The following is a 25,430-nucleotide window of genomic DNA, read 5'->3' as shown; positions in this document are numbered from 1 at the left end:
CAAGAGATGGGAGTTGGCCCCCCAACCCTATTTTGTCCCGACCCAGCCAGAGGACACCTGTCTTCGAAGGATTTAGCTTCAACCAGCTCGTACACAACCATCCAGCCACAGCTTCCAAACATCTGACCAGTGTGTCTGGGGCCCAGTCAGGTTGGCCGTCCATCAGCAGATAGAGTTGGGTGTCATCATTTGTTTCTCATTTAAAGGTGAACTGATGTAAACTGTCAATTTCCAAAACAATAAGTAAATGGAAACACAGGTATTGTTTGAAATTCATACACCTCTGAACTTTGCAATGCAGTTCTCTTGTCATGTAATATGTACATAAAATGCATATTCTAGGGTAAAATATGCATTAAAATGAATATATTAGTGAAAATGGTGTACAAAAATGCATTGCATAAGGAGAAAGCGCATTGCAAAAAATTCTTGATTAGGGGAAACTGCATACAAAAACGTGCATATTGGGTTAAGTTGGCACTGGTGAATTTTCATAAAGTTTTTTTTTTTTTTAATGCACACTGATATGGCAATGTGGAGAACTGACTTAAATTGGCAAAAACGAGAAACTGAGAGAAACCAAAATGGACAAATTCGTAGTTAGTAGTCCCAATGAAGGATGGCAGCTGTGAGGATGCAAGAAAAAGTAATCTGTTGCAAGATGATTCATTTTGAAACCTTTTTCTTGTCTTTCTTTTCTTTTCTTTTTGGCTATGAAGTTCTCGGAAGACATTTGAGAGCAGTTGCCATGCAACTACAGCAAAGGAAGAGTTGCCTCCATCACAGATGGAATAAATACCATCTCGTCAGCTCCATTCTCTTTCTTCAGTGAGCTCATCTGCCCAGTAGGGGGAGCCTCTGAAGGGCAAAATCAAGGAAGACCAAAGATGGAGACAGGAAATCTCACCGGAATAACCCCAGCACCATACGGACATATGAAGAGCCCGTCAGATCAGGCCAAAGGTCCATCTAATTCAGCATCCTGTTCTCACAGTGGCCAGAAGATACCTGTGGGAAACTGGCAAGCAGGATTTGGCCACAAGAGCCCTTTTGGGGTGGTGGTGAATCCTTTGTAAGGTGCTTTGAGAGCCTCTTGGGGCTACTATAAAGTGAGTCATTCATATCTTCTTTCTTTGGCGATTACTCATAGCCGAGTAAGATTGTCTTCCATGAGCACAGTTTTAACAATGAATCTGGATCCACACGTCCTTCCACAGTGAGGACAGTGGTTTCCGGGGGTGGGGGGGAGTTGATTACGGCGTGGATTTGCCAAGCGTGCCTTCCTCTTACCACGTTTCTCCCTTGCGTTCTGAGTTCGGGTGTCTTCAAAGCCCATGACACCTTTGGTAAAGGTTGTTCTCCAATTGGAGCGCTCACAGGCCAGTGTTTATACTACATTTTTTTTTAGATTTGCGAGAGTCTTTAAACCTCATTTGTTGACTACCACCATTACGCTTTCCATTTTTAAGTTTGGAATAGAGTAGTTGCTTTGGAAGACGATAATCAGGCATCTGCACAACATGACCAGTCCAACAAAGTTGATGTTGAAGAATCATTTCTGGTGATCTTTGCTTCTTCCAGTACAATGGCATTAGTTTGCCTGTCTTCCCAAGTGATGTGTAAAAAATTTCAGAGACACCATTGATGGAATCTTTTGAGGAATTGGAGTTGGTCATTCATATTTACACATACTATCAGAGGCAGTATTCCTCCAAATACCGGCTGCTGGGCAATTCAGGTGGGCAGAATGCTGTTTTGCTCATATCCTGTTTAAAGGCTTCCTGCAGACATCTGGTTGGCCACTGTGAGGAGAAGAAGAGGAGGAGGAGGAGTTTGGATTTGATATCCCACTTTATCACTACCCTAAGGAGTCTCAAAGCGGCTAACATTCTCCTTTCCCTTCCTCCCCCACAACAAACACTCTGTGAGGTGAGTGAGGCTGAGAGACTTCAGTGATGTGTGACTGGCCCAAGGTCACCCAGCAGCTGCATGTGGAGGAGCGGAGACGCAAACCCAGTTCATCAGATTACGAGTCCACTGCTTTTAACCACTACACCACACTTGCTCCCAGAATGCTGGACTGAATGGGCCATTGGCCTGATACAGCAGGCTATTATTATTATGTTCTTATGTTTAAGGGTTTGGATTACTTTTTGTAGTATATGTCCCTGAGAAAAAATAGCATCGGATACTAAATACTGGGCGGGGGGGGGGAGAGAGACTGCCTCCCCTGCCCCCTATATAACTAATTTTAACTTACTTGTCTCAGTTGCAACCACACAATTTAAAAAGTGAAACATTTGCAGCCTGCAAGCCAGGAAGACCTGGCCACTAAGTGGTGCTATTGACAATCTTCCACCAAGTCTATGATTCTGCAAGTAAAATCAAAAAGAAACAGAACAGGGCATTTCAGGAGGGGGAAAGGAAGGACATGACAGAAGTATATTGGCTACCCACAAACCTCTGAATGTTGTAACTCTTCAGCATGGCTAGGAACAGAGAAACCTGCTATATACTGAGTCAAACCATTGGTCCTTATAGCTCGGTACTATTTACACAGACTAGCAGTTACTCTCCAGGATTTCAGACAGCCATGCAAAGCATATCTCTTCCTGCATTTATTTTCTGAAGTCATAGAATCATAGAATCATAGAATCATAGAGTTGGAAGAGATCACAAGGGCCATCGAGTCCAACCCCCTGCCAAGCAGGAAACACCATCAGAGCACTCCTGACATATGGTTGTCAAGCCTCTGCTTAAAGACCTCCAAAGAAGGAGACTCCACCACACTCCTTGGCAGCAAATTCCACTGTTGAACAGCTCTTACTGCCAGGAAGTTCTTCCTAATGTTTAGGTAGAATCTTCTTTCTTGTAGTTTGTATCCATTGCTCCGTGTCCGCTTCTCTGGAGCAGCAGAAAACAACCTTTCTCCCTCCTCTATGTGACATCCTTTTATATATTTGAACATGGCTATCATATCACCCCTTAACCTCCTCTTCTCCAGGCTAAACATGCCCAGCTCCCTTAGCTGTTCCTCATAAGGCATCGTTTCCAGGCCTTTGACCATTTTGGTTGCCCTCCTCTGGACACGTTCCAGTTTGTCAATGTCCTTCTTGAACTGTGGTGCCCAGAACTGGACATAGTACTCCAGGTCCACAGGTAAGATGCACGATAAAGCCCCACAATAAACTCTGGTTAGTTTAGTTTATTTCTCTTTTCTCAAAATTCCTTTGATGTCCTCTGTGCAAATTCATTGTGAATTTTTGCTCTCGGGCAAAACCCAGTACAATGGTACCTCGTTTTGAGTCCAGGATCCGTTCCGGAGCCCCGGACGCTCGACAAAAGGGACGCTTGACTGAGCGTCACTCTGCGCATGCGCGTGGAGCGGTTTTGCACTTCTGTGTATGCACAAGCTGCGAACCTGGAAGTAACAAGTTCCGGTACTTCCGGGTTTCCTGCGGACATTCCACAGAATGGACGACCGACATGGCAGACTTAAAACGAGGTACCGCTGTACCAACACTGGTCATCCGCACATGCCAGTTTCTTTAGAGAAGTTCTGAAAGTCTGCAGAAGGAACTGAGAGGGAGGGAATAAATCTGTCTGCATTCCTTGCAGTTGCCACACACACACACACACACAGAGAGAGAGAGAGAGAGAGAGAGAGAGAGAGAGAGAGAGTCTCTGTGTGTGCAGGCATTGGTGTGTGCATGTGCTGTAAACATCCCTCTTGAAGCACGACATTTAATAATCAAATTCAGTGCACTGAGAAGCCTTTAATTTTTCACACCTCTTTCTAAGCACAGGAACTATTTGTAAGCAGGGAAACGGCACACACAGCCAAAAATGCAATTACCACCTTGGCCATTTGTACAGGCACCCTGGTGCTCTTTGAAAAGCAATACAACTTCCCTGGTTAATTTAAAGCCCGAGGCCAGCAATTTGGCGTAACAAAAAAATTGGGGCGCCTCCTGTTCATTTGTTTGAGCAACTGTAAATCAGTTGAGGGCATCATGCATGGGAGAAATTTGTCAAAGAGCACGTTTCTGGCAGTTGCTTCTATGGAAAAAGGAAATGTGTCTCTCTCAGGGGTAACTTTGCAACTGAAGGCTTCCAAATCCCTTGAAGTTACCCAGCCAAGGGAAATTAAAGTACAGTTGCATTAACTGGAATAAAATGTTCCAGATTGTGGTGCATTAGGGCATGACAAAGGCAAGTTTCCTTGACATTTGGTAAGCTTTCCCCTTCAGGTTCCAAATGAATCTTCATTAAAAAAAACCTGTTAATAGGTAAGGTCATGCCAGTGATATTTTCCTAAAAGATTTTTAAGTCAGTGTAACATTTGAGGTTGGCTTTCTCCCCGTCACCCAGGGTTTTTATTTTTATTTTAAGTTTCCGGTACAAATACACCTAAAAGGTCAAGTTGAGTACAAAGGCCAGAGAAGTGAAAAAGAAATAGCAAGGATTGAGGCTGGAGTCAGGGGTAAACAAAGGAAGGATTATTTTATTTTATTTTATTTTTGCAGGCTTGTTTGAAATGCACCTGCACAGTTTAAGGGCTACGTCAGAGAAAAGCCCTTTAATACTGCAGAACGGAAGGTTCCCCTTTTCCTGTTACAATGATCTGCCGTTCATTTCAATATACAAAAGCTGCGTTAGGCACAATTACATGTGAATGCAGTAGTGGTCAACTGTGGCCCTCAGACCACCAGAGGTCCACAAGCTTCATTCAGGTGGTCCGTGGCATATCTGTGGAGGATACTTACAAGCTGAACTACATGGAATTCTATACGATTCAAATTGTAATGCAATGCAGGCAACTCCCCATTTAAATCATGATTATGTTCCAAGTCACCGTGCACATCAATGGGACGTGCATAAGCCTGCCCTGTTCTGCCCTGCCCCCTTACCGTGCTGAAAACAGCATGCATGTCAGTGGTCGCATGTGTGCCGATTGTGTGCAATTGCCTATATAAGAAATAAACAAAGCATTATGAGTACGATTTCAAAACAGTGGTACCTCGGGTTAAGTACTTAATTTGTTCCGGAGGTCCATTCTTAACCTGAAACTGTTCTTAACCTGAAGCACCACTTTAGCCAATGGGGCGTCCCACTGCTGCTGCGCCACCGGAGCACGATTTCTGTACTCATCCTGAAGCAAAGTTCTTAACCCGATATACTATTTCTGGGTTAGCAGAGTCTGTAACCTGAAGCGTCTGTAACCTGAAGCATATGTAACCCGAGGTACCACCGTTATTATTATTATTATTATTATTATTATTATTATTATTATTATTATTCCAAAACTATCTCTTTGGCAGAGATACCATGGCCATGGTTAGTCATAATCCAGATTAGACTACTGCATTGCATTGCATTGCATTGCATTGCATTGCATTACATGTTGGGCTGCCTTTGAAGACTATTCCAAAGATGGTTCACAATTTTAGTGTGGTGCCAATAATTTCTGCCATGTTTTTACTGGTGTTTGATGGTGGATAGGGTAGGAGGGATAAAAAGGTGTGAGAACTTAAGGCAAATCTACATGGAAGTGGGCCAGGTTTGTTTCTTCTTGCTCTATAATTTGTATAATGATACAAGTTGGTTGAGTTGTGGGTGTTTTTTATTTTCAAGTTTGTTTGTTTGTTTGTTTTTCAATTTATGGCTTGGTGCCTGTCTTTGCAAAGCCGGCCTCATGCACTTCCTCAAATGCCCAGAAAACGCCATTACATCATGACCTCCCTACCTTGCCAATGACCATTTCAGGAAGTGTGGAAGTCCAGGAGTCTGTGGCATTTAAAGAGTACTAAGAGAAGCGTTTGTTTGGTTTGGTTGTTGCTTTTTTAAGGGGCATGGTGATTCTTTCTTTTTAAACGGTGTTTCCGTGCGCTGCTCTGGTTCACCAGAAGCGGCTTAGTCATGCTGGCCACATGACCCGGAAGCTGTACGCCGGCTCCCTTGGCCAATAAAGCGAGATGAGCGCCGCAACCCCAGAGTCGTCTGCGACTGGACCTCATGGTCAGTGGTCCCTTTACCTTTACTTAAGAGAAGTGTTTGGTTTGGTTTGGTTGTTGTTGTTTTTAAGGGGCATGGTGATTCTTTCTTTCTTTTTTAGAAAAATTGCTACAGGGATGAGTGGGGAAAGTTGGGACATCTTTTGTGATTCTAGAGCATGGACTTGACCAAAGCATCCCTTAGCTAAAAACAAAGTTTAAAAAAGCAAAGACAAAAATCATGTGACAATCAATTTATTGTGTATAGCCAAAAGCAATGAATGGCAGAGGCTCAAAGCAAGATTTTCCTCAAAACATAACCACAAGACTTGAGTCAAGCTTTAGTTGAGAATAAGCTGCTCTCATCTTTCCATACTTTAACGTATTTACTTACTTTATCTTATTTATTACTTTTCATAAAACCTGTAAAACAACCTCAAAGCAATTTACAAAATGAAAAACTCAATGAAGTCATCAGTAAAAACAGTTAAAAACAACTATTTAAAACTTTCAAAAAATATATAAATCAACAATAAGATTTTTTTTAAAAAAAAACGCAGACTGAAACACATGCATACTGGATTGGTTTGCCTAAACAAACATGTTTTTATCAGTAGTAGATAGGTAGCCGTGTTGGTCTGCCATAATCAAAATAAAAAAAATTCCTTCCAGTAGCACCTTAAAGACCAACTAAGTTAGTTCTTGGTATGAGCTTTCGTGTGCATGCACACAGTGTATCTGAAGAAGTGTGCATGCACACGAAAGCTCATACCAAGAACTAACTTAGTTGGTCTTTAAGGTGCTACTGGAAGGAAATTTTTTTATGTTTTTATCAGTCATCAAACAGATTCCAAGGAAGGCTCCTGCCTGATGTCAATATGGGAGATGGACAGGAGGTTTATCCTTAGGCAGGCTGTTTGCACACCAGAGAGCCTTACAAGGTTCGAGAAAGCACAAGATGTCATAATGAGAATGCTTAAGCAAGAGTGCAAAGGCTTCCTGGACAAACATGAATCTGTTTTCTCTCTGATGTGCATGGCAGTGTAGCAGTAGATGGGACAGCCTAGTTGAAACAAAAATAGCTGCCTGGTAGTGTTTTCTCCTTCCTGCTTCTGAATTCCACAGAATGGTTGGTATAAGACAACCTTGTGGTCAGACGTGGGGAAATCTATCAATTTTAGTTCCTCTCGGTTTCTTGTTTTTCCACGTTTAAGTTCAGTGCTCCACATTTCTGCATTGAGGTCTCTTTTTGTCCTTTAGTCCTCATCAGCATTGTGGTGCAACCTCTCCAGAAATGCTTGCAGGGATGCAACAATTTCCTTAGTGCTATGTTGAATACAACTCATGGGAAATCAGTGGCATTTGACCTTTGGGTCAAGCAAATGCCCATCTAGTCCAGTATCCTATTCTCATGGTGGTGAATTATATGCCTATTGGTGGCAATCACTGTATCTTCTGCTATAACTATACGGTCCGTATAGTTAAAGCTATGGTTTTCCCAGTAGTGATGTATGGAAGTGAGAGCTGGACCATAAAGAAGGCTGATCACCAAACAATTGATGCTTTTGAATTATGGTGCTGGAGGAGACTCTTGAGAGTCCCATGGACTGCAAGAAGATCAAACCTATCCATTCTTAAGGAAATCAGCCCTGAGTGCTCACTGGAAGGACAGATCCTGAAGCTGAGGCTCTAATACTTTGGCCACCTCATGAGAAGAGAAGACTCCCTGGAAAAGACACTGATGCTGGGAAAGATGGAGGGAACAAGGAGAAGGGGACGACAGAAGACGAGATGGTTGGACAGTGTTCGTGAAGCTACAAACATGAGTCTGACCAAACTGCGGGAGGTAGTGGAAGATAGGAGTGCCTGGCGTGCTCTGGTCCATGGGGTCACGAAGAGTCGGACACGACTAAACGACTAAACAACAACAAAATTAAAGGACCTATGGACAGTTAAATCCAGTCAAAGGCAGCTATGGGATGTGGTGCTCATCTCGCTTTTCAGGCCAAGGGAGCTGGCGTTTGTCCACAGACAGCTTTTGGGTCATGTGGGCAGCATGACTAAACCACTACTGGCACATGGAGGACCATGACAAGTCCAGAGTGCACAGAAACGGCGTTTACCTTCCTACTGCAGGAAGGTTTACTTATCTACTTGGACTTTCAGATTGCTAGGTTGGCAGGAGCTGGGATGGAGCAACGGGAGCTCACCCCGTCATACAAATTCGAACTGCTGACCTTATGATCAGCAAGCCCAAGAGGCTCAGTGGTTTTAAACCACAGCACCACCCGAGACCCAGAGGTTCAATATTCTTTGTTGCTAGTGATTGATAAATCACTAGTCAAGTTCTGTATCTCATTGTTCCAATCTTAATTTTGGTTTACTATGTTTTTGCATTACAGGGACGCGGGTGGCGCTGTGGGTCATCCCTCCCTGTGTCTGTGGTAAATCTCCTTTCACCACAAGCCTTTCACTGATTTTTTGCTGCCATGAAAATCCAGGGTCTAGTGGGGGGGGTATTCGATGCACACTGATTTGGAGATTAAAATTGGGAGAGTAAGAGGAGGATGGAGTCATACTTCCTGACCCCTCACCTTCCATCACCTCTGTGTCACCTGATCCCTGTGCCCCCTTGTAATTTCAGGGCAACTTCTGACCTTCCAGAGTCGCTAGTCAATTTGACACACTACTTGTGCAACCTGTGACTTTTCTATGACTCTTCAAAGCACCTCCCATGTGTTAACAGAGTTGTCCAATTCTGTAAGAGAAAGCAGGATTGTTGCAGATGAAGAGGCCAGATGAGGATGAAAGAACAAAGGCTTGCCTGAGACTACTTGCTGTGTTTATGTTTGGTTCAGGATTCGAACTCAGTGCTTCTCGATTGACAACTCAGCCAGCCCACAGCACTAGGTCCTGGGTAAAACTGGCTCTCCCAGTAGGCAGATGCTATGGGTGGGCAGCAGACATGGTACCACATAGCCTGCCCTGTGTCCTTCCCCAAGCTAGCCTGATGCCTTCACCAAATTAAGAGTCATCTGGTAGTCTGGTTAGCATTTGCATGGGTGAGGTACCTCAGGCAGCAGAATGACTTGAGTGTGCCCTGCTTCAGGGGAGCCCAGTATGGAGATCCATTAGACAGGGAATATGAAAAATTCATCCAGCACTGATAGGGAACCTGTAGCCATCCAGAAGCTGTTGGACTGCAACTACCATCATCTCTGTCGATTGGCCAGGCTGGCTGTGGCTGATGGGAGTTGGAGTCAAACAGCAACTGCAGGTTTCCCTACAAGAGAAAGTGTATTGGAGAAGGATGACTCCACACAGTGTACTAACCTGTTTCCACTGCTTGGTCCCCTGTGGAAGAAATGCCAGGGAGCTGGAATGATTTCTAACCTCCCATGATAGTCTTCATAAATGATATATCTAACTCGTTATGAAATCCATAAAGCTGAAAAATATGCAAACACTGGTCTACAAGGGGGAAATGTAAAGGAGACCCCCCCCTTATAAATATTCAGAGGTTTTGAAGATGGGGAAGATGAAAGGACGAGAGAGCTCTATAAGGAAAATATTGGCCAGCTTTCTGCTGGATGAATCTGTCAATTTCCCTCAGTTTCTCATTTTTCCAATCATGAATTCAGTTCAGATTTCTGCAGCAACTCACAGGGTGTGCTTTTTTCCTTTCCTTCTTTAATTCCTGCAAAAATTCGCAAGCATTTTAAAGTGAATTTCTCCTAAGACCACAATATTTCATGCAGTTTGAATAATACACACACCTCCCCGAAAATAGTCCCTTTCTGCATGTTACTGGTATATCATTTCTGTGCACCCTTTCCCCATATGTATTTCTTTTTGTAGACACTGTTCCACTGGAGGAGCACATTGCAAAATTCAGAGGAAGTGCAAATGTCCAAGGAATCTCTGCACTTGGCGTAGCAATTTGAGATGCGCAAATTCAGTAGCTTCACATTACAATGAGAACAAAACCAAATTTCTCCCCCATCTTTACTTACACATATAATGTATACATGGCCGGGAGAACGGCTCAGTCTCTCTCACTCACTTGCTCATCCTGGGGAATGAGAGAGAGAGAGAGAGAGAGAGAGATTATTGTCCTGCTAAACCACATTAGCGCTATTCGCATCTGGAGAGTGCAGGAGCCTAAAGAACGAGGCACGCACAAAGAGCCAGGGATGGGGGGAGGAGAGTCAGAGGGGAAAAGACACGAGAGCTGCCTGCTGCCTGGCTCTGGGCTCGCAAGTGAAAACTGCTGCATGCTTTTTCTGGAGCCGTCTCGGTGGCAGGCTGCTTCCAACTGCTCTCCCCTTCCTCTCTCTTATACACACAGAGAGAGGCTTGTCAGCAGGCTCCTCCTCTCCAGCACATTGCAAAACAAGACAAGTTTCCACTTTGGGTTTGCACTCTCGCTGCTTGGCAGCAACCAGCACCAGTCACACCCTCTGCTCAGGCGACAGTTTCCAGGCAGCCTCCCTCAAAGCTGGGTACCACTTGGGGCTGGAAAGCATCCTTAAAGCAAGCATCCTCAGCGACGTTCCAGGAAGCCTTCTGCTCTGCGAGGAGAGCCGACATGCACCTTAACACAACTTCTTCGCTCTACCAGCTGGGATACCTTATGGGTCAGTTTCACTTGCTGCCCACCAACTACGCGCTGCCTTCAGCTGGGAATGTCTCCAATGGTTCAGAACTTGGGTCCAAGGTGCCCAATGAGGAGGACCTGGACGTGAACACGGACATCTACTCCAAAGTCATGGTCACCATCATCTACTTGGTGCTCTTCCTGGTGGGGACCATTGGCAACTCCATCACTGCCTACACCCTGGTGCAGAAAAAGTCCCTGCAGAACCTGCAAAGCACCGTCCATTACCACCTGGCCAGCCTGGCGTTCTCCGACCTGCTCATCTTCCTCCTCTGCATGCCCATCGAACTCTACAACTTCATCTGGGTCCATCACCCCTGGGCTTTCGGCAACGACATCTGCAAGGGCTACTACTTCCTGAGGGACGCCTGCACCTATGCCACTGCCCTCAACATCGCCAGCCTCAGTGTCGAAAGATATATGGCCATCTGCCACCCTTTCAAAGCCAAGAGCATCATGTCCAGGAGCAGGACGAAAAAATTCATCAGCTGCATCTGGGTCGCCTCGTTCCTGCTGGCCATTCCGATGATCTTGACCATGGGAGAGGTATACAAGCAAGATCCAGGCACCGTGATCTGCACCCAGATAGTAGAAGCGTCCACACTGAAAGTTGTCATCCAGGTCAGTTTCTATGTCTGCTTTGTTTTCTATTGCTGCTGGCAGCTTGTCTAAACTGCACCCGGCTCTAGCTATGTTTAATACCTAGAGATCAGGGATTAGTTAGTGACTTAGGGGAAAAAATTGAAAACATAGCAAGCAGACGCTCATTTTCCTATAAAGCCATAAGCTTTCCCCTGTCACAGCAGATGACAGAAGCTCTCTCTCTCTCTCGAGCACGCTCAGTTCCTCGTGTTGCTCTCTCGTCGGGAGTCCTTGCGTGCCGCTGTTCCCAAATGACCGAAGCCAGCAAGCTTGCTGAACTTTGCAGGAGAGCTGCTTGCAATTCTATAAAGGCTGTTTCCCACATGACACGGTGTAAAGGAACATCTACGGTTTTTAGGAAAGTGTAGTGTACATGCAACAAACACACATGAGTCCCACATGTACAATTGTGAGCTGGTGGAGTTTGGCTCCGGGTTCCACACTGCAAGAATGCTCACCTGCAAATCCAGGTTTGTTGCCTGCGTAATGTGTGAAATTGTCCTAAGATTCAAAAGCAAAGCTGAGTGCTGTCTGCCCCAATGAAATGGGAAGCTGAGCTCTGCAAACTGTATAAACTGTACAAGTCCAGCCGATTTGCATGATTTCTCTATATTATTTAGACAATTAAGTCTGAAATGTTTACTATTTAGTTTTAATTTATTCTGCTTTTGCTGCTCAAGAGGCAAGGAGCTATCTAGCCAGGGCACTGAAATTCATTCTCTAACCACTGGAAATCTTATTCAGGACCACACTGGGGTCCTGGGATTTCCCCATATGTTACAAAAATTTTCACTCAACAATGGGGACTAGAAACTTGCTTTTAAACAAAAAGGAAAGTAGAGCTTCTCAAGAAACGGAAGCTTTTGCACTATTGACATATTGTACCTTTTCTTTTCTTTTCTGAGCTTGCACACATAATACACACTTGCCTGGTTATGAGGGAGGCCCTGGCTTTCCATGGTTATTAAGTGTGCAAAACATGCTAAAACATTCCCTGAAGTTGCTCACAGGTATAATAGACTGGAAAAGAAGAGTGGGGAGTTCCATGTTAATTCATAGTGAAGCAAACCAGTACATGTGCAAAAGAATCATTTGCACGGCTGCATGCTGAGATAAAATGCCACATTGTTGAGATATGCCACCAGGGCTACTATTCAGCCATGTAGTATTTTATTGGCTTGTTCCTAGAAGGGGCACACACGTTCCTAAACGTGTGCCAGTGTTCCTGATGGTGGATAACATAACGAGGACAAACCAAGGCATTTGGGATGGCAAGTGGATGCGAGAAGACATTAACAGCTGAGAGCTGCACCCCATTACTATGAATGGGAAGTTAAGTCATTGGGGCTTCACTGGGAACTTTGCATAGGAATGCAATGTGCAACCCAAAATGCTGTGTTTTTCCATAGAAGTGATTTTCAGTGCATTCCTAAAATTAGCTTTGAGCTAACTGTGGATACCCTTACAGTCTTACAGGCAAAGGCTATTCATGTTTATTGGAAGTATGCAGGCATGGATAGAGTAGCATCCTTTGACTTCAACGCTTTAGGTTGAGCGACTTAATCATTGATTGGCATATGCATCCTGATTTCCAGAAGGCTCAAGTGGTTTGTGGATCAGGCAGCACATTTCAGCTTCAGGAAGGTGTGCTAAGTGTTCCAGAGTGTCTGGTGTGTGGGAAACTTATGCCTCTAATTACAAAACAAGTGGAACTTGGGTTCTTGGGTTTAAGGGAGTTGAATTTTGCCAAAACACTGTGCTCAGATGAGTTTGTAGATGGAGCCTACAGAGTGGAGGTTTATTTTGATGTCACGGTGGATGTGAGGAATTCTGCATGTGTTCTTAAAGTTTACTGAGGCATGAATTTAAGTGCAAGCAAACTTTGAATCAATATCAGTGTCAAACAAGTAGCATTCCTTTTAGCCAGCTGCAAAATGGAAAAAAGAAAGAAAGAAAAGCAACAAAGCGACCCTTGTTTCTAAAAGGAAGCACTTCAGGACTAAATGTCTCGCAGATCCGCAGGAGAACAAAGGCAGTTTCCTGTCCTAGCAATGTATCCCAGGCCCAGAGGGGATGCCAAAGAAAGTCAAGGAGCAACATCCTTCTCGAAAATCAAGGCAGAATAAATTTTGTTCCATGCGTCTGTAGGAACACATTGCTTAGGAGCACACTAAAGGTGAAGGTAAAGGGACCCCTGACCATTAGGTCCAGTCGTGGCTGACTCTGGGGTTGCGGTGCTCATCTCGCTTTATTGGCTGAGGGAGCCGGCATACAGCTTCCGGGTCATGTGGCCAGCATGGCTAAGCCGCTTCTGGTGAACCAGAGCAGTGGACGGAACGCTGTTTACCTTCCCGCCAGAGTGGTACCTATTGATCTATTTGCACTTTGACGTGCTTTCGAACTGCTAGGTTGGCAGGAGCAGGGACCAAGCAATGGGAGTTCACCCCGTCGTGGGGATTCGAACCACCGACCTTCTGATCAGCAAGTCCTAGGCTCTGTGGTTTAACCCACAGAGCCACCCGTGTCCCACTAGGAGCACACTACCTGATGTAAAGTAATTGTGGAAGTCAATAGGTGTGAAAAGGACGCATTTTTGCCTCCTTTTTAAAAGCATACATACAGCAAGGAAGGGGTTATGAGCTGTGTTAGCCACCCTGAGGTTCCAGGTTCAATCCATGACATCACTAGGTAGGGCTGGGCAAAGAACTTTGCCTGAGACCCTGGAGAGCCACTGCCGTTTATCGTAGATGATACCGAACTTGATAGACCTTTGGTATGACTCAGATTCCTATGCAAAATCCCATGAAGTGCCACAGAGGATAGCTAGAGGTGGGGACTGCTCCAAGGAATCACTTCTCAGTAGGGCAGATGTCTCCTAGTACTCTGTGCTGGGATAAGATTCCTGGAGATTGACCACCACTTGTTTCTCCTATGGAAGTTGAGAAAGGCTTCCTACATGATTCAGAACCCCAGTCATTCAGTGGGGTTTTCCATTCTACACTAGTGGCAGGTTGTGCCTGAACTGAGAAAAGTTCCATGGCTATAATTACACCCTTTACTTGTCCTCTTGTTCTTCCAGCCAGTAAGAAGCATGTGCAGAGGGATATCCCTCTGGTGGCTTTTCGGGGTGGGGGTGGGGGAGTTTCATGACTAACATTCCAGAATGCAGATTTTATGGGAATACAGGAGATTTGAAGAGGAACTACGTGTTTGCCTGAACTAGAGTTAACCTGGTTGTTGTGCTCCTTCTGAGGTAGTTTGTCCACCTTTGGCCCCCAACCTGCACTCAGCTCTCACCTGTGGGTGAGAAGCGGCCAGCATGCCACAGCGGCCACACCCCAGGAAACCCCTCTGACGGGCTGGCTAAACCAGGTGAGGGTAGCCAATGGGTATCAACCCTTGCTGAGTTAGGGACCTGCATTCAAAAGATAGGATGAGCAGAGGAGACCAATAATGGTTCCAATGGTCAAGAAAGAAGTTTCTGCATGCAGTGGCAGAGGAAGCAGCTCGGGCACCTGGAGCTGCGCACCCATGGGTGGCGTGAGCCACACTGTGGGGTCTCCGGAGTCTGCCTGCCTCCTTCCACTCAGCCACCCTGCAGCTGGGAAGGAGGTGGCGGGTGGACCATTTGGGCAGTGCGGAGCCTGCACGTGCCCAAGCCACTGCGTCTCTCGCAGGAGAGACATGTGGCTCAGGTGTGCTGCAGGCCCTACGGTGAGTGCTGCCGGCATTTTGTCACCCCCCTCAGTGGTGACACCCGGGGCAGACCGCACCCACCGCAGCCCCTTCCTCCGCCCTTGTCTGCATGTGTTGTAGAGGGAAGTGAGGGGCAGATGGGGAAGAGAAATTCTGATCCTAAACCTTCACTGCCTTTGGGTGAAGAAGATGCTCAGGAGTCAACAGTACACAAATCTGGAGTGAAGTCCGTAAGGTAGTTGAATGATTTCTTGCTTGCCACCTTCCAGCAACTCCTGCAGCCAAGCTGGTGCCAAACAGCTTGCTCTGTTTTCCTTTGGACTGCATCAGTGAGGGACTTGCTTGTCTTGGCATCTGAGCAGCCCAAGACCTCCACACACACTGCCCAGGGTTGTACCCCAAAGAGGTCATAGAATCATAGAATCATAGAATCATAGAATCATAGAATCATAGAATCATAGAATCATAGAATCATAGAATCATAGAATCATAGAATCATAGAGTTGGAAGAGACCACAAGGGCCATCGAGTCCAACCCCCTGCCAAGCAGGAAACACCATCAGAGCACTCCTGACATATGGTTGTCAAACCTCTGCTTAAAGACCTCCAAAGGAGGAGACTCCACCACACTCCTTGGCAGCAAATTCCACTGTCGAACAGCTCTTACTGTCAGGAAGTTCTTCCTAATGTTTAGGTGGAATCTTCTTTCTTGTAGTTTGGATCCATTGCTCCGTGTCCGCTTCTCTGGAGCAGCAGAAAACAACCTTTCTCCCTCCTCTATGTGACATCCTTTTATATATTTGAACATGGCTATCATATCACCCCTTAACCTCCTCTTCTCCAGGCTAAACATGCCCAGATCCCTTAGCCGTTCCTCATAAGGCATCGTTTCCAGGCCTTTGACCATTTTGGTTGCCCTCCTCTGGACACGTTCCAGTTTGTCAGTGTCCTTCTTGAATTGTGGTGCCCAGAACTGGACACAGTACTCCAGGTGAGGTCTGACCAGAGCAGAATACAGTCATACAGGTCATTTTGGTGCTGCTGGTGAAATGGGTTGACCCCCCTGCCTGGAAGCATACTCCATTGCCTTTTGAGAAAGACAGACGCCAACAACTCGGTGGGCGAACCACAATGCAAAAATTGGAGGATTTGAAGGATGGTTGTATTTCAGTTCAAGGATTGTTTCAGGAAACAGCAAATTGGACGGATTTGCCTTTAAATGTGTGTTTCCCCCTCATCCCTAACTAGGGCTGAGGGGACTCCAGTTCAACACCCCTCCAAGCCATGTCGCTTAGGGGTCCAGTCACTAAGCCTAGTCTGCTTCACAGAGTTGTTGTGGGAATAACATGGGGAAGGAAGTGATCATATGTGCTGCCTTAAATAGCTAATAAATAATAAAGCTTTCCCTGCCCTCGCTTCAGAAAGAAGGCAGAGGTATATCTTTCCCCGTGACTGAAGCAAGGAGTAATAGCAGATTTACTCCAGGAACTGTGCTCACATGTTTCCTGCAGTAAGAATGCCACTGGGAACATTTTAAACTATTGGAGCAGGAAGCCTCTGCAATAGTCTTTAAAGGCTCCAGGGAGCTCTTTACTGCCGGACGTATTTTGTGAACAAATGTGACCTGGGGGCATTCTGTGCAGTAAATGACAGTTGTGAGTGCAGTTCAAATGAGGGATATCTACTCCCTCATTAAAAATCTGCATTGAAATCTGCAACCCTTCTGATTCCAAACAAAGTTCCTTCTTCAGAAATTACTGTTGATGCAAATCATCCATAACACGATAAAGAATAGTAGAGCAATAGATAAAATTTCAGGATAAAAACCTAGACCAAAATGAGGCACATGAGAGAAGAATGGAGGTGGAATTATTATAGAATTTAAGATGGGGAAAGTTATTGCGTGTCATCCAATCTTAGCCTCCCTGCTCAGGAATCTGGCAGCTACAGCTTCCCAGACAAATGCCCCACCCAATCTATGCTGAAAACACTGCCAAGAAAAGGAGAGTCCACTAAGACTTGCTTGTTCTATATTGCACCAGAGAATGGGACTAGAATAAAGAGATGCATATTTCAGGAAAGCAGATTTAGGCTTAATGGTCAGAGAACCCTCCGAGGAAGAAGGGCCATTTGATGTTGGGACAGACTTGCCTCATGCTTTTGACAGCCCTTCAGGCAGTGGCGTAGTGTGGGGGGTGCAGGGGGGCCGGCTGCACCAGGTGCAACATCTGGGGGTTAGGGTTAGGGGGTGCAAATCCACGGGTTAGGGGGCGCAAATCCATGGGTTAGGGGGCGCAAATTACTTGCCTTGTCCCGGGTGCTGACAACCCACGCTACGCCACTGCCTTCAGGTACTTGAAGACAGAAATCATGTCTCCATTTCACCTTCTCTTCTCCAAGCTAAACACACCCACGTCTTTCAAGCATTCCTTAAAAAAAAATAATAATATTCAGATTTCACACACAAAAAATTTAACAAACACAGCAACACAAACAAACACAAAACTAAACAAAAACATGTATAATTTCAGATCCTTATTTTCGTATAACTTATTTCCCAGACTCCCCCATACCTCCCCTTACTGCATTCTAATTTCAGACTTTTTTCCAGCAAATTCTTACTCTCAATCTTCTCAAATTAATAACCTCCTTTCTTCTTTTTAGTCTTAATCTTTACAGCTGTAAACCCCTTAATTTATAAAACCAGCGCCATTCTAACACTCATTAATTTTACAGTATTTCTTAAGATAGTTCTTAAATTTTTTCCAATCTTCTTCCACCGCCTCTTTTCCCTGGTCTCGGATTCTGCCGTCTTTCAAGCATTCCTCATGGGTTCCCATCAGTCAGTGAGAAATGAGAAATGGCATGTGTAGCAGAATCAGCAAGGGGAGGCAGAATCAGGGTTGTGAGAGAGAGATAAATGAAGGCACCCAAAGCAAAAGCAGAGCAGTCACTGAAAAGAATTTAGGAGGAAGATTTGAGTGCTGAGATTGGCTTAGGAGAATGGTGAAAAATACGGACACAAAATAACACTAAGATTCCTATCAGCAAGAATTGATGGAAACATACTGAAATGAATCCATTTAACACCGGGCAAATGTGACAAGGGCTGGATCTAGACGCATAAAAAATAATAATCAGGAAAACATGTTGTAAAACTCATAATGGGAAATCACGTTGCTGAAGGATCAAACTCTAGAGTGTCATCTTGCGTCACAGTGTTATAATGCTTTTTTAAAAACTGTAGCACTCAAGTCTCACCTAAATATAGTGGGGTTTTAGCATCAAGGCTACATTTTATGATATGTGGTAGTCTTGTGACAGGGCATCAAAGTTCTGCACTCTGGTTTTCAAGGAGATAAGGGAGATCACTCAACAATAAGGGTTGCGGAATCCACAACTGGGGTTGTTGTCCCTTTCTGACTAAGAGCAGAAAAGCTTACTTGACAAAGAACTGATAGGTTATCTCCGTTAGTGGCTACTCAACAGCTTGTCACTTGGAACTGGAAAACTTTGGACAACTTAACATTAAGGCTCTGATTGGCCAATGGGAGCACAGAATGCTGGACTGTGTGGGTCATCAGCCTGATCCAGCAGGCTTTTGTGTTATTACAGTGGTACCTCGGGTTACAGACGCTTCAGGTTACAGACTCCACTAACCCAGAAATAGTACCTCGGGTTATTGCTTCAGGGTGAGAACAGAAATTGCGCCACAGCGGCAGTGGGAGGCCCCATTAGCTAAAGCAGTGCTTCAGGTTAAGAATGGTTTCAGGTTAAGAATGGACCTCCAGAACGAATTAAGTTCTTAACCCGAGGTACCACTGTATAAGCAAATCCTTGGGGTGGGTTGCTACAGGGGAAGGTAGAGGTTCCTCACTGTGTGTTCAGATCCCACACATGCTCTTTGCTTGCATTGCCTCTCTAGGGGAAAGCCAGGCTGACATGTGGAGGTTGAGGAGAGTGGCATGGGTTAACTTGTTGTTGCTGTTGTTTAGTTGTTTAGTCGTGTCCGACTCTTCATGACCCCATGGACCAGAGAACGCCAGGCACCCCTGTCTTCCAATGCCTCCCGCAGTTTGGTCAAACTCATGTTGGTAGCTTCGAGAACACTGTCCCACCATCTCGTCCTCTGTCGTCCCCTTCTCCTTGTGCCCTCCATCTTTCCCAACATCAGGGTCTTTTCCAGGGAGTCTTCTCTTCTCATGAGGTGGCCAAAGTATTGGAGCCTCAGCTTCAGGATCTGTCCTTCTAGTGAGCACTCAGGGCTGATTTCCTTAAGAATGGAGAGGTTTGATCTTCTTGCAGTCCATGGGACTCTCAAGAGTCTCCTCCAGCACCATCATTCAAAAGCATCAATTCTTCGGCGATCAGCCTTCTTTATGGTTAACTAAACGGGTTAACTAAACGAGGTTATTCCTAGCTTTGGTTCACTAAACTAGGACTGAAAGCATGTGCTCCAAACAGGGAAAGTCAGAAACAGCTAGTGGATACTACTCAGCTGCTTGACCCCATGCATCTGGTCTAATGCTGTTTCCTCCTTTGGAGAGGAGTTAAAAACAGCTAGAAAGGAACCCACCTGCTCTCCCTCCCTCCTTTCATCCCTTTAAGTTATTCTTTCTCTTGTTAGGAAAATGTCAAGAGACATCGGGTTAAACAAGCATCCTACTTCCTTCCCGCCTCGAAATTACATTTCTCTGCTTACATTGTCAGATCCACGCTCTATGGCAACAGACTGTGGTTGCAACAACAGCAAAAGAAAACTAAAAAAACCCCACTTTGAAATGAGCTGGATTCTTGCGAGGCAAAAGAATAGCACTGAAGGCACAAAAGGTGGCTGTCTCCCAAGTACCATTTTCAAAGGAGAATTTGGGTAGCTTGAGGCTGTTCTGTTTAAAAAAGCAGCAGCAACTTCTGGGAGCTGTAAAGTGGAAAGTGGGAATGCAGTCTCTGTGCTGGGGGATATGAACGTGCTACACAAAATGAATCCAGTAATGCTCACTGCGTTTCTGTATGATTTACTGCTTTGGATCTGCCCCATTCCATATGAAGGAATAATTCTGCTCCATACCTGCTCTCCATCAGGCATGACTGAATAGTTGAATCATTCCAATGTTGGGACACGCACAGCAAAATTATCCAGTCACTGCTCTGGTCTCATGTAGCGATTTTGCCAGAGTAGATGGTCTACTCCATGGGTAGGCAAACTAAGGCCCGGGGGCCAGATCCGGTCCAATCAACTTCTAAATCCAGCCCACAGATGGTCCAGGAATCAGCGTGTTTTTACATGAGTAGGATGTGTCCTTTTATTTAAAATGCATCTCTGGGATCTTTGTGGGGCATAGGAATTTGTTCATTATTTTTTTCAAAATAGAGTCCAGCCCCCCACAAGGTCTGAGGGACAGTGGACCGGCCCCCTGCTGAAAAAGTTTGCTGACCCCTTTACTCTGACTGACAGAAGTTCTTCAAATCCCAGGCTAAGTACCTTTACCATCACCTGTTGCCAAGCCTTGTCTGCATGCCAAGCATAGGCTAAAGTCTTTCTCCAACCAAAGACTGGCCTCTGTCGTGCATCCCATAGGACAGACTCTCTGGATCACGAAGAAACAATGGCAATAGGCTTCTCTGAGGGTGGATCAGCTTTACTCCTTAACACTCCGAAAGCCAACCTTTTCTGGTGTGCACGTGAAATGTGACTCCAATCTTAATACAGGAAAGATGCATGCTTCCTTTATCATGCATATGGGTAACCCTGCTGTGACATCAATGGAAGTCAGGGGACCATACTTAAAAGCTCTTAAAGTTGGCATGATCCAGAACATCGGGTCACACCCCACCCTGTGATCTGTCAGAGTTTGCCTTTCCTGGCCCGTGTTGCCTTAATGTTTCAACCTGTAAAATGAGGGCAAACTTTTGTGTAAATAAGAGCATACAAAAAAACCCCATCTGGTCTAGCATCCAGTTCTCACAAATTGTCCAATTAGTTGCCTATGGGACCTCAGAAGGGGGCTCTCCTTCACTGGAGGTTTTTAAGCAGAGGTTGGATGGTCATCTGTCAGAGATTCCTTGGCTCTGATTCCTGCATTTCAGGGAGTTAGCCTAGATCAGCCTTGGGGACCCTTACAACTCTTTCATCATGTGATTGTATGACCCAAGTACAACTGTGCTCTCCCCAGTTGTGATTCCCAGCGGTTAATATCCAGAGGCATTCCGTCTCCCACAGGAGAGGCAGAACATGATCTAGACAGACGTTTTGCCTTGTTCTTTCAGGACGGCTGGTATCATTATGCCTCCTTCGTGTGCAGCCCTGCAGATCTCTTCCTTCTGCCTTTTAATTGCCTCGGCTCTTTACTTTAATAGAGTGCCTGTAATCCAGGTAACTTGACATGGATCAATAAACCACCAGCCTCCCGTTGAGTTAGACGTCCTATCCTCCCTCCCTTTTCTTTGCATTTCGGATTCTGCGGTCTCAAACTGAGACAGTCTTCGTGTGCAGAAGCAAGCGGAGCAAACAGCTACTTCATCAAGGCCCGTCATTGACTTTGCGGCTGAGCAGGGAGAGATCTGGACATATAAAAATGATTTACAATGAGGATGGGGAAGCTGGGCCCTCCACTGCAGATGTTTTGAACTACTGCGCCCATCATCTCTGACTACTGGCCATGCTGGTGGGAGTTGGTGTCCAACATTACTTAGAGGGTTGCAAGTAGGGAGAGACAAATGTATCAATATCTCATTTAAAAAAATCTTATGCTCAGATCTCCACATTTCCACATCAGTTGGCCATTTTTTAAAAAGTCCTCATGAAAATTCATCATCGTTTTAGTTCGAATTCCTACAAATATACACACTTTTCTGTGCATTTCCCCCTAATATGCTCTCCCCAGGGAGACTCACCTGGTGCCTTTGCTATATATCTTTAGACACCAGTCAAAAATATTCCTCTTCTCCAAGGCCTTTGGCTAATTAAACAATCTTTTAAACTCTGTGTGCTGGGAGGGGTTGCTGTTTTTGTTTGTTACTATGGTATTATTTTTATGTTTTTATATTGTAAACCACCCTGTGAGCTCAGGTGAATTAATTGATTAATTAATTAATAAATAATCGCAAAGCAATTCTCCCTGACATAATGCATTTTTGCTCATTATTTTCACTCATCTATGCCTTTTAAAGAAATGTACACTCTACCCAAATTTATGCATTTTTGTACGTATTACTTGACCCACGGGTTGCATTGCAAAATTCGGAGAGGAGCAAATTTCAAAGGATAGCTCTATTTCAGTCTGCAAATGGTTTTCAAAAATGTGAAATTGTTAGGCCAGACTTCGGATGTTCCATCCCTTGGCACAGGCTCCCATCCCTTCCCTACAATGAATCATACCAACCTGCCTCTAGCCCAGAGTTGCATATTTTACTTTGACAGGCAAAGGCTTTCCACGATCTCAGGCGGGGATCCTTCCCAAAATTCTTGCCTTTAGATGCTTTTAATTGTAGATGCCAAGGACTCAACCTAGCAGTGACATAGTGCAACAGATACATTTGGGAGCACAGCCCCAGTACTTTTTTTTCCACAGCAGAAGCAAACGCCTCCTTTGCTGGAGCAGTAGTTACCACTGCTGGACCACAACTCCCATATCTTTGACCATTAGTAACACTGGTGGGGGCTGATGGGAGTTGGAGTCTGGAGAGCCATATATCTGGAGAGCCATAAACCACACACACCCTTCTCCTTGTGCCCTGCATCTTTCCCAACATCAGGGTCTTTTCCAGGGAGTCTTCTCTTCTCATGAGGTGGCCAAAGTATTGGAGCCTCAGCTTCAGGATCTGTCCTTCCAGTGAGCACTCAGGGCTGATTTCCTTCAGAATGGAGAGGTTTGATCTTCTTGCAGTCCATGGGACTCTCAAGAGTCTCCTCCAGCACCATCATTCAAAAGTATCAATTCTTCGGCGATCAGCCTTCTTTATGGTCCAGCTCTCACTTCCATACATCACTACTGGGAAAACCATAGCTTTAACTATATGGACCTTTTTGCTTCCGTTACTCTGCTGCTTTTGAGGTGCTCACATGAGCAAATGTGAGTCCACAGCACCAGGCCCTATTCCTCGGGAATGCTGCTCTGCTGTTCCTGCGTTCCTGCGATCGGAAGGTCAGAGAAGGTGCTCCCGACACCCAGCCCATGCAGATGCTGAAGACGTGGGCTGTACATGGGTGTACAGAAACCCCCGTGGCAGATTGCCAGGAACGGATAAGACAAGGAGAAGTTCTTACCAGCTGCTTTTTATTCAATATTCACAGAGAGAGGCTTAGAAATGCAGCATCTTGGAATAATGAGTCTCCACCCCCACTCTCCCTTCATGCATCATTACTTATGGGTGCTGATAAGTGCCCCTCTGCCTTTGAAGCTCTTTGCTCTCCTACTTTCAAGGCTTGCCAGGTTCTGGGAGAGGGGGAATCTGGAATGATTTCTAAAGACACTGAGCTGTTGCTCCCCTGGTGCTGCTGCTTCTTCCTCCTCTTCCTCTCCCATTATTTCCCAGCTTTCCCCCTCACCTGCCTCTGAGCTGTGATCTTCCTCAAACCCCTGTTGTAATTCTGAACTGTTGTCTTCTTCTCTGGAAGGGTCAGGCTGGGGAGTCGGTCTCCACCATTCCTCCTCTGCTTCTCTGTCCCTGACACTGAACAACAGCAGAGCCTCAGGATCTGTCTAAGTATACCTGAAGGAGCGTCTCCACCCCCATCGTTCTGCCCGGACGCTGAGGTCCAGTGCTGAGGACCTTCTGGCGGTTCCCTCATTGTGAGAAGCAAAGCTACAGGGAACCAGGCAGAGGGCCTTCTTGGTAGTGGCGCCGGCCCTGTGGAACGCCCTCCTATCAGATATCAAAGAGATAAACAACTACCTGACATTCAGAAGACATCTTAAGGCAGCCCTGTTCAGGGAAGTTTTTAATGTGTGATATCTTAGTGTATTTTTGGTCTTTCTGGAAGCTGCCCAGAGTGGCTGGGGAAACCCAGCCAGATGGGTGGGGTACAAATAATAAATTATTATTATTATAAGTGCTGGGGGTTCTGTCCTGCACTGCATTTTAAACTGAATAGAAATGTTGGAGAACAGCACCAAAGGAAACAGCAAGGTAAGAAAGAAATCAGGCTTGTGGATCTGAATTCTGCCTTCCTTATGGCATAAATCTTTTATTCGAGGGAAGGCTGTGTGGAGTCACATCACAAAAGAAAGGCAGCTTATCTTCCCGAACGTGCATGGCATTTCCCAAGAATGACTAATCCTACCCTCATTGCACCAGGAAGCCCGTCTTGTGGCTGGATGGAAATTAAATAAGTCTTTGCTTTCACTACTTTATATAATCACTTGGCTTACCGAGCTCCGCCAGTTCTTACATAATTTTGTGTATGTGTCTGTTGATTATAAAGCATTTGCTTTTTCTTGCAAGCCGTCCGTGGCAGGGAATTAAAAAAAAGCAAGGGGATGTTTTTTTGGGGGGGGGGCGCAGATGGAGTTTGCAACCCCGCGCTTTCTTCCTCCCCAATTTCCATGGAAGTTTGCACAAAAGCAGAAGGGCAGAAGTTAATTTTGCTAGTCCTTGCTTGTGGAAGAGACCAAGCAAATCTCATTCCTAGCTTTAATCTTTAAAGCAGCCATTCAATTGTCTCCTTCCCTTCCTCGAACACTTTCATTACGGTGCCCTTCAGACATGATTGGCTTCCAAGCACCCGGAGGCTGTGTGTGAACAATAGAACCACATGGTTTGAGCTGAGTGCATGGGTGGGCTGATTATGGGATGTCTGCCACCCTGCCTCCATTCGTGTTTTGACTGCTGTTAACTTAAAACAAACAAACAAACAAACACGCTATACCCTGACAAACTAAAATTCTGTGCCAAATAGAGCTGGACTCTGTGACCAGTAGAACTTATGCCTAGAATAGTCTTGGCAACAGTCCTCCTGGGCTGAAAATTCTGCTGGTCACTGCCAGGTCAGTAAATGGCAAAACTACAGATATGCAAGACTTGACTCTCAGTAAGCATGCTGGCCTGTGTTGTATTTCAGAGACCCGGTTAGATGAAACTGGAGGGGGGTTAATCTCTCTCAGCTCTGCCCACCAGGATTCTTTGTACAGTGGTACCTCGGGTTAAGTACTTAATTCGTTCCAGAGGTCCATTCTTAACCTGAAACTGTTCTTAACCTGAAGCACCACTTTAACTAATGGGGCCTCCTGCTGCCACCGCACCGCTGGAGCACAATTTCTGTTCTCATCCTGAAGCAAAGTTCTTAACCTGAAGCACTATTTCTAGGTTAGCAGAGTTTGTAACCTGAAGTATATGTAACCCGAGGTACCACTGTACAGCAGCGAGCAAGTTTTGGGGGGGCGGTGAGGTGGAGCTGCAGTCAGGGGTAGAGTTTGGTCTTTCAGATTTCAGCAGTGCCCTAT

General features: G+C 45.4%; 2 protein-coding genes across 3 annotated transcripts in view; one reads left to right on the top strand and one right to left on the bottom strand.

Moving 5' to 3' along the window:
* LOC310708795 (uncharacterized protein) overlaps positions 1–25,430 on the bottom strand; it is a 236,043-nt gene that overhangs the window by 9,588 nt on the left and 201,025 nt on the right. The window lies entirely within an intron of this gene.
* NTSR1 (neurotensin receptor 1) overlaps positions 9,857–25,430 on the top strand; it is a 119,833-nt gene continuing 104,259 nt past the window's right edge. For both annotated transcript variants that reach the window (XM_083507620.1, XM_083507619.1), the window contains exon 1: positions 9,857–11,271. In XM_083507620.1, the coding sequence (XP_083363746.1) occupies positions 10,582–11,271 (690 nt within the window). In that variant the 5' untranslated portion in view covers positions 9,857–10,581. The remainder of the gene's footprint in view (positions 11,272–25,430) is intronic.

This window comes from Podarcis liolepis (assembly GCF_965112155.1).
Source record: "Podarcis liolepis genome assembly, chromosome: 6".
Taxonomy (NCBI): Eukaryota; Metazoa; Chordata; class Lepidosauria; order Squamata; family Lacertidae; genus Podarcis; species Podarcis liolepis.
The sequence above is the reverse complement of the archived record's forward strand: the minus strand, read 5'-3'. Positions and strand labels throughout refer to the sequence as shown.